The sequence below is a fragment of the Copadichromis virginalis genome, linkage group LG8, assembly GCF_057382275.1.
Source record: "Copadichromis virginalis isolate Kocher_CV1m ecotype Utaka linkage group LG8, C_Virginalis_male_GT1.1, whole genome shotgun sequence".
Taxonomy (NCBI): Eukaryota; Metazoa; Chordata; class Actinopteri; order Cichliformes; family Cichlidae; genus Copadichromis; species Copadichromis virginalis.
This window is the reverse complement of record NC_140625.1, coordinates 1121299-1138344: the sequence shown is the minus strand read 5'-3', so window position 1 is coordinate 1138344 and position 17046 is coordinate 1121299. Positions and strand designations below refer to the sequence as shown.

The following is a 17046-nucleotide window of genomic DNA, read 5'->3' as shown; positions in this document are numbered from 1 at the left end:
GAGAAAGCAACTACTGCATGACAGTGACTTAACCTTAAGCAAAGCAATTGAAATGAGCTAAATATTCGAATAGCAGCCCCAAACGACAGCAAAGGTGGATAGTTTCATCACAAAATAAGTGCGACACGATCAGAACAGAGTCCTGCACATGCAATAACTAACTGCAACAACTGTGGAGGTGGCGTTGAGATGCAAGCGCCCAGCAGTGATGAAGAAATGTTCTTTGTGAATGGGGTCAATATAGACACTGGGAATCCCTGTTTTCTGCATAGGAATGACGTATTCACCACTGTGCATATCAATGAAAAACCAATAGAGCTGCCGTCAAATGTAATGTCATGCCCGCCGACTGAAACAAAACAGAAGACTCAGAAAACCAAACTGGTGGCATATGGAGGTGAGGAAATTCAAACAGCTGGCACAGCTACACTTTGACCCACTCTGCAGGCAAGGAATACCCGCTGTAATTCTTTGTAGTGAAATGGGTCAACGACATAATCATTGGTGGAAGAGATATGAAAGCATGAACAGTATCTCAGAAAGGAACTCGAGCATGTGAGGGAAGTCCAACTGAGACTGAACGCCCTGAAGTCCAAATTCCAACTTGAGGAAGTCTGTTATGTTGGCCATGTATTCACAAGCAAGGGCCTCAAGCCTGATCCAGCTAAGACCAAAGCAATTAATGAGATTTTCATACCAGAAAATGTCACAGCCCTCCGGTGCTTCTTGGGGATGATCAACTTTTTAGGAAAGTTCTTTCCCAGAGTGACCTCTCAGCCCCATTTCATGAGCTAACACACAAAGACATTCAGTGGTGCTGGCTAAAGCAGCATCAAGATGCATTCAATGCTTTAACAAAGAGCCAGTCCAGCCACTCTCAGCTACTATGATGTGCAGAAACCCATCACACTTACTGTACGTGTGACGCCTCACAGTACCGGCTTGGAGCTTTATGAAGCGCCTTGAGGCGACTTTTGTTGTGATTTGGCGCTATATAAATAAAATTGAATTGAATTGAATTGTGTGCCTTCAGGTGCTCCGACCGCCTGCTCCTCTTGTACACAGACTGAGATCCATGGATCAAGAAAGAGCTTCTTCCTGTTGTCTTTGCATGTTCCAAATTCAATGATTATATCTGTGGAAAGCAGATCTAAATCAAAACTTATCACCAACCATTAGTCACAATCCCACATATTCTAAATGAAACGATGGTTTCTACAGCCGACCTTTACATGGAGGAAATGGAAACTAAAGCTCTTGGCTTTGTCCAAAGGATAACACGCAGCCACTGGTACAGATATATGGATGCCACCTTAGTCTGAATCAAAACCTTTCACCAAACATGTTAGCTCAGTGGATAGAAACATACAGTTCACCAAGGAAGATACAAAGGATAAAAGTTTGCTGTTTCTGGACTGTGCTGTGTGCACTGAGGATGGAAACCTCAGCATTGAAGTTTACTGGAAACCCACACACAGACCAGTACCTGTTGTTTGACTCCCACCACCATCTGGAACACAGATGTGGGGTGATCAAGGCCCTTGTTGTGGAAATTTTAACACTAACCTGCAACATACCCATCTTGGGGGGGTTTACCTTCAGCCCCATCCTTAAAACCTTCTCCCTCACAGAGAGAATTATGACCTTCAACTTCTGGCTCTTGGCGAAGGCGGTCACACTTTTCTCCTCTCCCTTTCCTTATCTTCCCTGCTTAGCTTCTTGTGTTCTTGTCTAGTCTAGTCTATTTTTTACTTTTCCCTGGAACACTCTCTCACAGTCTGTTCTCTAAAACCTAAAAGAGGAATTATGGATTTGATCAACTGGTCCCTGAATGCAATTGACACCAGCTTCTCAACGAGAAGCCGGGGATCGGGGGAGCCTGACTGTCCTGGAGGGACTTTCCCTGCCGGATACACGATGGACGGGTGGACGAACTGGAGGGTCGTGTGCCTGGCGGGACTGTCAACAACAACAACAACAATCTTTATTTATAGAGCACATTTAAAAGCCTTGGGCATACCAAAGTGCTTTACATAAAACAATAAAAAATGTCGATCAAGGACATTGAAGATATCTACCTGTTCGGAACCATGATAACAGGGTTATTGCTGATCGGAGCTGGCTTGGCCCTGGCTTATCAAAGATTAAAGAAAGCGGAATCGGCTGTTCCTACCCCCACAAGGCTGCCCGCTGGGATTGAAACGATAGGACGAGGCGTGAGTTCTCAGAATGGGCTCATTGAACGCAGCACGGATAAGATCTTGGAGAAGCTCGAGGCTGCCGTGAACACTCAGAATAAGACCGCTGAGTGAAAATTGGATAACATCGTGGAGAAGCTCGCGGCTCTCCAACGGCAGATTGAGAGACCAGTGTTGAACAACAGCTTTGAAATTCACATGAGTTGTTCGCACTAAAGTAAAAACCATCATCACTTCATGCAGCTACCACTTCAGCGCCAGCTGTGGTCTCAAGGCTGGAGCTGAACAACAACACCCTGATAACGACTGTGCTTAGACTGTTCCTCCCCCATGCAAGGCCACCTGGGTTGGCTGGAAGACTGTTTACTTAGCCCGGCAGGGTGAAGGACACTGTCTCAGCTGAACTGAACACATACACTGATACACACTCATCCCCCTCCCTTTCCAAACGCCTTCTATGCCTGTCCCCTCCCGCGGCAGATGGCGGTCGACTGGACCAGCGCAGACATGCTGCAGGACCGGATGCCTTGTCTACACCGGCTCTCTCTCACCTTTACCCGCCCCTGTTGCTTGTCTTGTGTTTCTGTGGTGTATTGACAGTCATGTGCTTTTTGTGCTGGGGTGTTTTTTCTGTTCTCCCAGTACGAGCTCAGTCTGAGTGGAGTTTTTTTCTCCTCCTCTCACCTCATGTTATGTATTTTCGTTGTTTTTTCCTATCAGCCTACCTTCTCTGACTTGTCTTTCCAATGTGATATTTGTGTAAAGTTTGGTCAGAAGGTTCCTTTGAAAGTGTGCTTGTGCCGTAGCGTGCTGCCTGCTGTAACCCATAATTTTCTTCAGGATTAATAAAGTATTCTGATTCTGATTCTGATTCTGATTGGTTTCTGCTTGGCCGTCACCTAAAGATTTGCATCCCTGATGTAAAAGAAACACCAACCAGGGAGAAATGACAAACTGAACAACATCATCATTCCTTGTGTAACTGCTTTGTCAGAGAAACTCAGGAGAATTTGAGCATCCCAGTGCACCTCAGACTAAGCCACACCCTCAACCAAAACCGCCAAAATCATCTAAGCCACACAGTGTTTGCTGTGCAGTGCATCAAGAAGTGCTCAGAAAAATCAAAGGTCAAAAGTCACTCTTTCAGAGATGAAGGATGCAAGAAGGTTTGAAAGAGGAGTAAAAGATCCATGTCTGCTATGAACGCCCATCTTTGAACAGAAGGGGTGGCCTACAGCACCATCTATCAGCCACGTGTGGTGCAGTGTCAACACAGTCTAAAGATCCCTTCTCAGGCATTTGGCGCCTACAACCAGACCTCAGTTCACATGATTGGGTGGGGCAAGGTTTCACAATGGTTTCAACTGTAACTCTCAGTAATGGTAATATACCCACACCTTCTTTTCATTGGCTCATGTGATGACTTACCTGACTTAACCTTCACCTGGGGTTACATACCTGGTTTTTAGAAATGAAGAAGCCTCTTGGATGAGAGGTGAAAGAAATCCAGTTGGTATGTTCAAGCTCTGTAGATTAGATGACCTTGATGACTGAGAACCCACACAGACATGTTTCTGTAGCCTTTCTTCCCGTTCATGCTGGAGATCAAACAAATCCAATGCTGCCCTCCTGTTTAAAACATCAGGTTTGAGAGAAGCATAATTTTCATTACATGGCCTGCCAGCCTTTAGTGTGATTGATTAGTGAAAATGATTATAGATCTCAGTTAAAATAAGTGGCTCCAAGATATGATAATATATTATTAATTACTCTTTGACAGTTGAAGCTGAGAATGCTAACAATATTTCTGACTGAATTCCCAATCAGAAAAGACTGGTACACAATATAACACCAGTGAGAGTTGGAACTCCAGGTTTCACCTGGCCCGGCGAGTCGATTCAGCACTGCCTTAATGCAGCTAAGTGAAAGCTGCAACCCATTCCTTATTATTGCCGTTGTAAATAGACGGGTATTTATAAGGTCTAGCATTTTTCTTTGAGTACTTTAATCAGCACACACATGCACTGCTTCAGTCTATGACTGTCGTGCACGCCGTTCTATACTGAGGCTTGTGTCTTTGTGCTCAGATACTTTTCCTGTCACATTTTAACAAACCAAGTGCATCAGAGCAACACTTTGACAGATGAGGGAGAATAACAAGCAAACAAAGCACGTCACAGGTGGTGGCGGGCATGAGAGATAGGATAGAGTCCCAGCTAATACTGTTAATATCAAACTTTCATTTTTCACCTTCCATCTTTCAAATATGTTTATAGTCTTTGTTTTGCAGCAGTTGCTTAAGCAACTGTACATTTATACTGCATTTTAATAAAAGCTGATTCTTCCTACTTCCTTTTATGTAGTTACGGCAGAGTCTATGCAACCGCAGACCCCTATCACCACACCATTGGTCCTGCAGCCACATACAGTGTGGGCACTATGGTAAGTCTGCTCCCTGTTTCCTCACTGCTGATTACTGCACCATACTAGAATATTACAGTAGACTGATACAACATTCACACACTGTCTTTGAAATACACTGTATGACACCATACATATTATTGGAGATCGTTAAAAATGTGAATATTTATATGAACAAATAAACCAGTACATCAATAGCTCACATGAAGGTTTAAGAGTTTCAGAAGCTCTCCAACAAAAGCTTTTGTTTGTACTGAGTTCTGATTCTCTTGGAGGCTCACATTTCAGAAAACCAGAACCAGCTTTGTTTGTTTTGGAGAAATCAGTTGTTTTATTTGAACGCCACTTTCTTAGGTGAGAAAGTCTCTTTGTCTTTAGTCAGCTTCTCTCAAACTTCAAAGAGGCGGAGAAAACCAGACTTTCTTTGTTTTGTGTCAGTCAGTATGAACTACGGAGCACAGGCTTCAACAAGAGAGGGAAAAGGAGGAGAACACGAAGCTGAATGTGAGCTTCTGTTAGCTGCAGGTGTTTCTGCTGCTGCTCATAGATCAGACACTGAGTGCAGACAAAATCTAATACAGCAAACAAGATAATATATCTAACATAGGAAATATTATATTCTAATGAATCCACTCATTATGTGGTGGTTTCCACATAAAGAGGATCATATTAAACAATGAGATCATTTTGACGAGCAAGTTTTTTTCTATTCTTTTAGAAAATTTTAATTTTTGTGGGCAGGACTGGATTAGTACCTCTGTGTGTGGTTTACCAGAGTCATGACATTTCATTCAAATCCAGCAAATGTTCAATTTAAATAACAGACATGGCACAAGCAGTGAACTGGAAATGTCAGCAGGTCTTTTAGTTAGCTAGACAAATCAAGTGTTTTACCTTTCTTTATTTACCATACTAATAATAATAATAATAATAACGTATGTGTCACAGATTTTATATGTCAGTCTGAAACTGGTGAAGGAGCGAGGATACTCTCTCTCCTCAGATGAAACTGTGTGAAGTCTGACAAACAAGCTCCATCTAGAATAACACAGATCTCAAATACTGTCAGAAAAATAGAAACATGAGCTTCATCTGTGTTTCTGCTTCATCAGCTAAAGCCGAGTTTATCAATGCTGTCATGCAGTAAGCTGTTGTAACCATACTGCTTTCTATCCACAAATATAGAATAAAATGATCTCTTGGACAAATCATGGGTACACCACAGTGACAGCATTGAGATTTGTAGCATTGGCCGACATCAGGTTCAGTTTTCTTTAGTCTTTATTCAGCTTTCTGCAGGTGACTGACCTCCAGCTTGTTAATGATGGTGTGAATCTCTTCATGACATGAATTCTTCACGTTGATATGTTTCTGCTCTTTTTCAAACTTTTGACTGTTTATTTGGGTTGTTTTTGTTTGTTTGTTTGTTTAACTGCATTGTAAGCACATCACATCGATCTTAATGAATGAAAAAACTCACAGATGTGATGAAAGTGGTTTTGAGCAGCATCACCTGTCAGGTTGTTACCGTTTTGTATCTAACACTGAAGACGAGCCTCTTTGTTTGTTTGTTTGTTTGTTTGTTTGTTTGTTTGTTTGTTTGTTTGTTTGTTTGTTTGTTTGTTTGTCTACTAGTTGGATGATGTTTTATAAATGGTTGTGAGCACTCTGTGTTTGCATTTCATGTTTGCCTTCATTAGTCATTAACTATAAATATTCTTCAGTGCTCATCTTTTTGAAGGCTACTCTGCACTGCAGAAGGACGATGCTTCTTTGTGACGTTTGTGTCCTGCATCAGCATATTTTAAACCTCTGATTAGGCCAACAGTAGATTTAAACTGATAAGATGGTCAAAAAAAGCAGCTAAATACATTTTTATACAAATGAGCTTTTGATAAAAATTTTTCACTGTTTTATATTATTTTATGTGTGTTGGTATTTCTGGTTTTATTGTGAGGCACTTTGTGATTTTTATCTGTGAAATGTGCTATATAAATAAATGTTCCTTACTTACTCAAAAAGTAACATTGGAATCAATATTTTACAGTAAGGTAACATCAGTTTTGATTTATACATTGTTTCCTAACTCTATAAGACAAATTATGACAAATAATCCAAATAAATGTGTCAAATTTATTAAAAAATAGAAACAAGTGGGTCAAAGATCAACTGGGAAAGTGCTAATAAGGGCACATTTATGACCCATTCACAATATTTGACAGCTGTGTCCTTGCTGTTAAATTACAATAAAATTATAAATGAGTTTAAAGAAATAAATCTCTCACACTGAGCTCCCCCTCTGTGGCGTTATTTTTGTGCCACTATTCTGAGCGCACGTAAAAAAAAAAATTGCAGGTGCAAGTGTTGCATTTTGAGGAGAAATTTATTTTGAGTAAAGAAAAGCTCAATTTGAATGAACAAAATTCATTGCTACGTGCAAGAAATGTATTTCCGTCTTTGCTATTATCCACACACACAAAAAAAAATCTGATTGGCTGTTTTGGTCTCCAATCAGCTCGAAATGACGAAATGCAATATCGCAGAATGCATTTCGTCCAAAACTCAAACGAGGCAGTGGCGGAGTAACACAGAGTGGCAGAGTTTGAAATATTACTCTTTCTGGGGATATTTGAAGTTGACACAGAAACATTCTCGCATGAAAATATCTTAAAAGTTTATTTTGTGACACAGACAGAGTAATATTTCAAACTCCGCCCCTCTGTGTATATAACGGTGTAGAGAAAGAGTTGAGCGCGCACGGGCAGAAATGTTGAGAGCGCGAGCAACACACTGCGAGCGAGCGCAAATGCAAAAACTGAGCGAGAGGGGCTGCTGTTGTGTGTGTGTGTGTGTGTGTGTGTGTGTGTGTGTGTGTGTGTGTGTGGGTGTGTGTGTGTGTGTGTGTGTGTGTGTGTGTGTGTGGATAATAGCAAACACTGAAATACAGTTTTTGCACGCAGCAATGAATTTTTTTCACTCAAATTCAGCTTTTCTTCACTCAAAATAAATTTCTCCTCAAAATGCAACACTTGCATATGCAAATGTTTTTACGTGCGCTCAGAATGGTGGCACAAAAATAACGCCATACCCCTCTAACTAAATCTACAGTGTTGTCAGTTTGAATGAATAGATCTGATCCAAACTATTGGAGGCTACTGAACAAATGTCCTGCAGTAATAGTTTTTTGTGATATCATAGTTCAGTATTTTTGACATATACGCTGTAAGTACTTTTTCCACAGGAATCCAGGGCCCATTACACAAACCTCAGAGCCTACGACAAATGTTTACAGTTTTTCTCAGTCGCTTTGGTGCTGTTCTCACATCACTATTAACATTTGTACAGCAGTTAGTGTATTTCTCAAAACAATTGGTGCAAACTGCAAAACCTAGTGGATAACCTGCAAAAGCAGGTCACTTGCTCAAAATCGATAATCCATTCCTGAAAAGCAAGTATTCATGTCAATGAAGCTGCCAGTGTCACCAAAATGTGAAGTCGTGACACCATCTTGATGAACAACATGACAAATAGCTTTGTCATGTTGTCATTATGAGTGTTCAGTATTCTCTCAGTGTTTTCCAAGAAAAGGTCAGAACTCGGTGACACTACCTGAAAATGCTCAAGACAGCACTATATACTTTTTGTACTGACATCCCTGTGGTTAGGGAAGTAAGTGAGTACAAGACACTGAATACGCGTGTTTCACATTTTTATTGTGCCAAAGAAAACTCTACAGTCACTTATTTAGAATAAACATGAGAAACATCGTTTTGGTCGAGCTGTGCACAAATGTGAACAATACAACGGTGCACATTGTAACTGAACACACATGAATCACTCTGGCACATCCAGATGTTCCTGTCTGTCTGGCCACATATTTTCATCTACATCACAACAGATATAATTCCTTGCAATGCAGCGAGGAAAGTATCTCCTGGAGTGGCGACTCCACCCTCTGCATTACTCTGCTGTGGTGTCGTCACATGCATCCATGGCTGCTAGCAGGGCCATTTGCACATGTGAATGCTGGTCATAAACCTCCCACCTCCAGGCACAGAAAAACTTCTCTATCTGATTAAGGAGTGGGGAGTAGGGAGGCAGATATTCAACCAGCGTTCTGTCATCTCAAACCACTGTGTGACCATGTGTGAGTGTTGAAAAGTGACATTATTCCAAACAACAACATACTTGTTGAGTTGGCCTCCACCCCACTCATTCTCAGGGACTATGTCCCAGTGAAGAGTGTCTAAAAGAGTCAGGAGATGTTGTGTATTGTATGGAGGGGAATATGGGTGAGGATGCCATTGTCTGAGATGGCTGCACACATTGTAACATTCACTCCGTGGGACATCAGTGGTTGCTCTCTGTCCAGTGTGATTTCTTCCACGCCATCTGCCTTTGGCCAGACTGAACCCGCCTCATCAACGTACGAATGTGTGCAGTGGTTCTCTGGCTTCCAGCTCCACGCTTTAGAGAGAGAAATGTAACAACATTTCCTGTGTAACATAATGCATTTTGTATGTTCTGTGAGTATATACACAGAATTGCTTTTCTACTGCATGAAACTACACAGAGTAAAACAGTTTACAGTGCTGAACATTAGAGTATACATACAAGACGTGTTTTACCCGTACATCTCCTTCAGTCTTTCACTGTTGGGTTCAAATGCACTTTGTACAATTGTTTCGTGCACATTTCTTTTCTCTTGAGCACTCTGTGAATTGTTGTAATTGACACAGATCCAATATTGCCAAACACATCGTTATCCTCTATGACAGCGCTTTGAATTTCTTTCAACTGTCTTGCATTGTTTGCAGTCATCGTTACACAAATGGCTTCCTCTTGCTGCAGGGTAAAAAGGGCCCCTCTTCCACCTCTGCGAGGTTGTCTTTCAGTCCTTCGTGGTGCAGATTACAGCAAAATTACAGTAATATACACTAAACATGAGATATTATGTCCAGTACTATACATACCTGTTCTCCCTACGAAATGTTTGAACGATTGAGTTCACAGTGGTTCTTCCAACATTTGGTCGCACCCTCCGACCAGCCTCATCCATTGTGAGGCCGTGATTGACAACATGGACAACAAGTGTTGCCCTACTTTCATTAGGGATCTGCGTATGTGTTTGGCGTCTTCTCCCTCTTCCCCGGGTCAGCATCGTGGAAGAGGGGTGAGGATGCAGGGGGGACAAACTCCCTGCATCCTCACCCCTCTTCCACGATGCTGACCTTCCATTTCTGTGTCACAGAATTGTAGAAATGGTACACACCATGTCCTGCTCGGTTCATATATGCTTGCCAATTGAGGGTTCATGGGATTGATCCATGAGTAACTGTGAACAAGTGGCCTGTCATTGGTTACAACTAATACTTCCCACATCCCCTCGTCAGTGAAAGCTGAAGTTCACCTGAGAGAAATTGGTGAATTTCAGGGACTTTCCAGGAGAAAATAATAACAAAAGGTATCAAATTTGAAAATTAATTCAACAATTTTGTAAGTAAGAGACTCAAGCAATGAAATGAAGACTATTAGTTTTATTGGGAACGACTATTCAGCATCCAAGAGTAGAGTTCATTTGTTGTCGACAGCAGAGAACTGTATGAAAGCAACTGATACATGTCCAAGAACATTTGCAGTTTGTTCAGAGGAAGGAGACACTATGATGTGCACAAATGACTAAATGTTGTGGAGGTTGCACTAAAGGTTTTGAGAATTTTCATTCTGAGCTGAGAAAAGCACCAAAGCGACTGAGAAAACCTGTAATGTTTCATGGACTGTCTCAGCGTTTGCTTGGCACTTTGATATTTTTGAGTTTACACAGCAAATCATGTTACAAACAGCAATAAATATATGAAGTATGACCATACAGTAATCATGCCGTAACCCCAGCCGGTCACAGCAGAACAGGAAGAAATCTCTGACCCCTCTAAACCTGCTTCCTGTTACAGTTTTTCTCAGTCGCTTTGGTGCGTTTCTCAGATCAGAATTGAAATTCTCATAACTATTAGTTCAACCTCCACAACACTCAGTCATTTGTGCACATCATAGTAGCAATTTCTCCTCTCTCTGAACAAACTGCAAATGATTTTGGACATGAATCAGTTGCTTCCATACATTTCCCTGCTGCTTTCTGACATTTCCATTTGCTTATGTCATGTCAGTCAAAAGTAATCATACCTATGGATGCTGAATAGTCGTTCCCAATAAAACTAATAGTCATACATCCATTGCTTGAGTCATCACACACAAAATTGTTGAACTAGTTATCACATGCCAAATATTGGCCATCTGTCAAGCAAATCCTATACCTTCCTGTATCATTGTTCCTGGAAATGTCTCCGAAATTGAACAATTGATCTGGGGTGAATTACAGCTGTCACTCATGAGGAGGCGTGTGAAAGTTTAGTTGTAACCAATGACAAACAACTTGTTCACTGTCAATTATGGATGAATCCTGTGAATCCCCAATTGGCAAGCATATATAAACTGCGCAGGGGCTAGTGTGTACCATTTCTACACTTCTGTGACACAAAATGGAAGGTCAGCACCGTGGAAGAGGGGTGAGGATGTGGGGAGGAAGGGGAAGGGGAAGAGGGAGAAGAGGCAGATATAGGCGGATTCCTAATGAAATAAGGGCTACAATTGTGGACCATGTTGTCAATCACGGCCTCACCATGGAGGAGGCTGGTCGAAGGGTGCAACCCAATATTGGAAGAACTACTGTCAGTTCAATCATTCAAACATTCCGTAGGGAAAACAGGTATGCAAACAGTAATACACTGTACTGTACTGTGCCATCTCAGACACATCACATGTTACTGTACTGTATTTGCAATTTCACAAAAAGTTCACTCTGCACCACATAGGATTGTAAGACAACCTCGCGGAGGCGGAAGAGGGCCCCTTCTTACCCCACAGCAAGAAGAAGCCATTTGTGCAATGGTCATTGCAAACAATGCAATAAAGCTGAGAGAAATACAAAGCGCTGTCATAGAGAATTACACGGTATTTGGCAATATTGAATCTGTTTCAATTTCAACAATTGACAGAGTACTCAAGAAAAATGAAATCCACATGAGCAAATGGCCCTGCTAGCAGGCATGGATGCAGCATGTGACGACATCACAGCAGGGTCCTGCAGAGGATGGATTCGCCACTCCAGGAGATACTTTCCTCGCTGCATTGCGAGGGATAACATCTGTTGTGATGTAGATGAAAATATGTGGCCAGACAGACAGGAACGTCTGGATGTGCCAGAATGATTTACTGTACTGTTACATGTGCTGTTTATTGTTCACATTAGTGCACAGCTCTACCAAATGGGTGATTTTATGTTTACATGTATTCTACAGTGCACAAGTGACTGTAGCATATTTTTCTTTTGCACAATTCTGTAGGATTACAAACACTTCTACACAATGGAAATGTGAAACGTACGTATTCAGTGTCTCAGTTACTCCCAAGACTCCCATAACATCTACAGTGACTTTACTGCACATTTCAGATGGCTGTACAGGTAGGCCATAGTACTGTCGTCAGCATTTTCAGGTGTCACCAATTGTTTTTGCAATGGGAAACACTGAAATTATAAACTGTCACAGTGGAAACATGACAATGCCATTTGACTATCTTGTTCATAAAGATGGTGTCAAGACTTTTCATTTTGATGGCACTGACAGTTTCATTGACATGGATACTTGCTTTTGAGGTGTGGATAATCAATTCTGTGCATGTGACGTGCTTTTGCAGGCTATCCACTAGGTTTTGCAGTTTGCACTAATTGTTTTGGGAAATGCACTAACTGCTGTGCAAATGTTAATAGTGTTCTGAGGAACGCACCAAAGCGACTGAGAAAAACTGTAAAAGGGAGTTTTTTCTTCCCACTGTTGCCAAAGCGGTTGCTCATAGAGGATTGTTGGAGTTTTCTCTGTTTTCTTTGTATTATTGTAGGGTTTTTACCTTACATTATACCATAACTTTAGGAAACTGCTGTTGTGATTCAGAGCTATGAAAATAAAATTGAATCGAATGTGTAATCTGTGTATCTGTCAGCTTAATGCAGAAAATTATCAATTATCACAATCCAAACAATAAATATAATTTTTCACATAATATACCTTTTAAAGTTACAGTGTATATAAATGTTTTTCACAAATTTACTATGGACAAAACAGGGAAACAAGACAAATGGACAGACAGATGATAGATAGATAGATAGATAGATAGATAGATAGATAGATAGATAGATAGATAGATAGATAGATAGATAGATAGATAGATAGATAGATAGATAGATAGATAGATAGATAGATAGATAGATAGATAGATAATGATTCTTTACTGAATACTGATTGGAGCTTTTCATCTTTGATGTTGCAGGCTAGCCTTTACAGAGGAGGGTGCAGTCGCTTCACTCCCTACTAGAAAAGAGGGAGACAGGCCCCCCTTTCCTTTGCCGCAGACATAAAAAGCAAAAACTCAAATCAGCTAAAAACAGCTTTCACCCCCTTCGTGAAAAACTCACAGCAAGATGCTTCCAGGTGGCAGATGTAACTCTGACATGCAAGAATTCTCTTAAAACTGCTTCCCTGTTTACGGACTGTAAACATTTACTGATGTCATTTATTGATGTACTGTACTTATTGTTGTAAATAACAATGTGTTGATTTGAATGTTTGGATTGAAAAAGTTGAACAAAGACAGTTTTAGCCGATGTGGACCGAGCCGACCAAAAACTAGACTTTAATGAAATTCAAAGAAACTTTTGTTTTGCCCTGTGACTCGGCTCCTTTGAAGTGGCCTTTGGTGCCAGTTTAAATCTGTTTACCTAGACTCCTATATACTCCTATATCCATATGTTCATTGCTGTGCAAAAGTCTTGAGCCATCCCTCTTTTCTTTCTGTTGTGCTTCCAAGGAGCCAGCCTTTTTTTTTTTTTTTGGTTTTTAAAGTGGTCCTGAGCTAATTCTCCAGGCGTTCTCAAGACCTTTCAAAGTTTTTCTTTGAGCTGCTTTTTCACATATTTTCAGTCCAGTTCTTGTACCTTGACCATTTTCAGAGAAATTGTTTGTTTAAAGTCTCAGTACTCAGGGTTAGGGTTAGGCTGCTGAGTGATTGTGTGTTTTTGCTGTCAGTGACTGATTGTAAACAGAAGTTGAGCCTGCAGACTCCACCTGTAGGTAACCACTGTTGGACATGAGGCACGTATAAAGGTTACTGGATGGGAAGCGTCTTGTCTCACTGCAGCTCAGACTGACTGTAATCTTTCTCAAACAGACTGGCAAAGATAAATTCAGAGGAAAACTCTTGTAAATTCAGACAGATGCACATGTTGTAACTAGCCTCAGCCAGTCTGCTTTAGTGGGCTCAAATACTGAAACAAGCAACGTTTTTTGGCAAACAGTTTACTGTAAATTGCATTAAATGTAACCCAGGAAAGCTTGTCTCCTTTTGCACCCGCTGTGTGTGTGTGTGTGATAATATTTATGTATTTAGAGTGAGGGGGGTGGCTTCGGGTGGGTGGCTGAAGGCTGTGACCACAGTGCCCAAACTTTGGCTCTGTCTATTTATTTAGAGCATTTAGTGCCAAGCCTGACTTACACTGCATACTCAGTGCAGAGCTGAACTGGACTAAACAGAGGATCTTAACAGAAAGGTGTAAGATTAAATGTAATATTTAATGTCTAAATGTATAATATGTTAGGATTAGTTAAATTAATATGTGCAGTATTCACAGTCTCGTGCTTTTATCTTCAGACACTCTCAGTCAAATACAAAGATACAAACAGTTTAATATGCCAGAATTAAATTTCCCATCCATTTAGCACTATGTGACCAGCTGGGCCACTTAACTTTAATATTTACTGTGAAAAATGCTGACAGTTTCAAGAAAGACAGAAAAAATATGACACTACAGTAGATTCCTAAGGAACAGCAGCACAACGATGCAAGTGGCAACAGATTTTCAATGTATTACAGTAAATTGCTGCAGTATCACAATGTTTGCTTGAACCAGTTCAACTGAAAACTGATAGCAAACTGATATCATCTTATTGTCACTGCTTTCCTGTTTATGGCCATCTCGATGCACTCAGACCTGGTCCCTGCCATTAAACCAACCATGTCAAAGGTTGGGATTTTGTTAGTTGATTACTCACTTTTACAATAATTTTGGTCACACAGCAGTCTCCAACCACCGTTCATTTAAGTCACTCAAACATAACACAGTTTGACAGGCGCAAAACTGTATTTTTGTGCCAACCAGGTGATTTCCAAGAGCTATTAGCTGAAATCTTGGCATATGTTGACATGGTGTGTCGAAATATTTGAGGAAACTGGACAAATAGAGGACAAAAAAAGACATGGCAGACCTAAAAAAAATGTTATAATAGATGAACAGTGTCATGTCCTTCAGAAATAGCAACGCAAAAGCAAAGGCTTGACACAGGACCTGAGAAATGATCAGCTGATCCATGTACTATTCTCTGAAGGCTCGTCAGAATTAGGGTGGGTGCTTTTCAGTGGCAGCCATTTTTAAGAAAGGAACCAGCGAGAAAAGGCTGAGATATACCAAATTATACAGGAACTAGACTGAAAATCAGCAGCAGCAGGAATGATTAACCCAGACAACCTCAACAATGTTTCAGCAGTCTGGGACAATCTTGACAGAGAATGGAACAAAAGGCAGCAAACACCTACTGAAGAGCTTTGAATGTCCTGTAAGAGGCCTGGAGAACTTAAAGAAGTTACAATGTTACTGTGTGTATGTTGAATGTAACAACAACATTTTCCCAGGACTCCTGTGAAAAACCAAATACACCCCATGATTCAACAGCCTGTAGAATCTCCTTTAGCAGCAAGAGCTGGTTATTTTGTTTCTGTATGTCTTTACAAGTAAATCACTTTGTTGTGGAGGAATTTTGACCCACTGTTCTTCATGATGTTGCTTCAGTTCATTGAGGTTTGTGGGCATTCATTAACGGACAGCTCTCTTAAAGTCCAGCAATAGTATTTTAAGTTCTGTCGAGGTCTGGGGATTGCAACAGTTTTTTTTTTCATTTCATTAACTCTTTGCAACTGTTGCACAACCCACTTTAAGTATTAGCTGTTGCAGAGATGCCTTAGCTTTGACCCTAGAATGCTGATACACTTCATCACTTCATCACTTTGTTTCAGAAGTCTTGTAGTTTGTTCAGATGAAACTCTGCACACCCAAACCACACTGTTGTTTTTAGAGAGAAGAGACTTTCTTCTGCTAACTAGGACAAACAACCAATACAGGGAGTGCAGAATTATTAGGCAAATGAGTATTTTGTCCACATCATCCTCTTCATGCATGTTGTCTTACTCCAAGCTGTATAGGCTCGAAAGCCTACTACCAATTAAGCATATTAGGTGATGTGCATCTCTGTGATGAGAAGGGGTGTGGTCTAATGACATCAACACCCTATATCAGGTGTGCATAATTATTAGGCAACGTCCTTTCCTTTGGCAAAATGGGTCAAAAGAAGGACTTGACAGGCTCAGAAAAGTCAAAAATAGTGAGATATCTTGCAGAGGGATGCAGCAGTCTCAAAATTGCAAAGCTTCTGAAGCGTGATCATCGAACAATCAAGCGTTTCATTCAAAATAGTCAACAGGGTCGCAAGAAGCGTGTGGAAAAACCAAGGCGCAAAATAACTGCCCATGAACTGAGAAAAGTCAAGCGTGCAGCTGCCAAGATGCCACTTGCCACCAGTGTGGCCATATTTCAGAGCTGCAACATCACTGGAGTGCCCAAAAGCACAAGGTGTGCAATACTCAGAGACATGGCCAAGGTAAGAAAGGCTGAAAGACGACCACCACTGAACAAGACACACAAGCTGAAACGTCAAGACTGGGCCAAGAAATATCTCAAGACTGGTTTTTCTAAGGTTTTATGGACTGATGAAATGAGAGTGAGTCTTGATGGGCCAGATGGATGGGCCCGTGGCTGGATTGGTAAAGGGCAGAGAGCTCCAGTCCCACTCAGACGCCAGCAAGGTGGAGGTGGAGTACTGGTTTGGGCTGGTATCATCAAAGATGAGCTTGTGGGGCCTTTTCGGGTTGAGGATGGAGTCAAGCTCAACTCCCAGTCCTACTGCCAGTTTCTGGAAGACACCTTCTTCAAGCAGTGGTACAGGAAGAAGTCTGCATCCTTCAAGAAAAACATGATTTTCATGCAGGACGATGCTCCATCACACGCGTCCAAGTACTCCACAGCGTGGCTGCAAGAAAGGGTATAAAAGAAGAAAAACTAATGACATGGCCTCCTTGTTCACCTGATCTGAACCCCATTGAGAACCTGTGGTCCATCATCAAATGTGAGATTTACAAGGAGGGAAAACAGTACACCTCTCTGAACAGTGTCTGGGAGGCTGTGGTTGCTGCTGCACGCAATGTTGAT

At 41.2% G+C, this 17046-nt stretch overlaps 1 protein-coding gene across 5 annotated transcripts in view; it reads left to right on the top strand.

The window, feature by feature from the left end:
* Positions 1-17046, top strand: part of LOC146702481 (RNA binding protein fox-1 homolog 3-like) — a 611273-nt gene that overhangs the window by 580331 nt on the left and 13896 nt on the right. For 4 of the 5 annotated variants that reach the window (XM_085465384.1, XM_085465381.1, XM_085465385.1 and 1 more), the window contains 2 exons: positions 4562-4640; positions 13002-16524. In XM_085465384.1, the coding sequence (XP_085321510.1) occupies positions 4562-4640; positions 13002-13046 (124 nt within the window). In that variant the 3' untranslated portion in view covers positions 13047-16524. Of the gene's footprint in view, positions 1-4561; positions 4641-13001; positions 16525-17046 lie in introns of those variants that run through there. The other variant, XM_085465383.1, reaches the window with a different exon arrangement.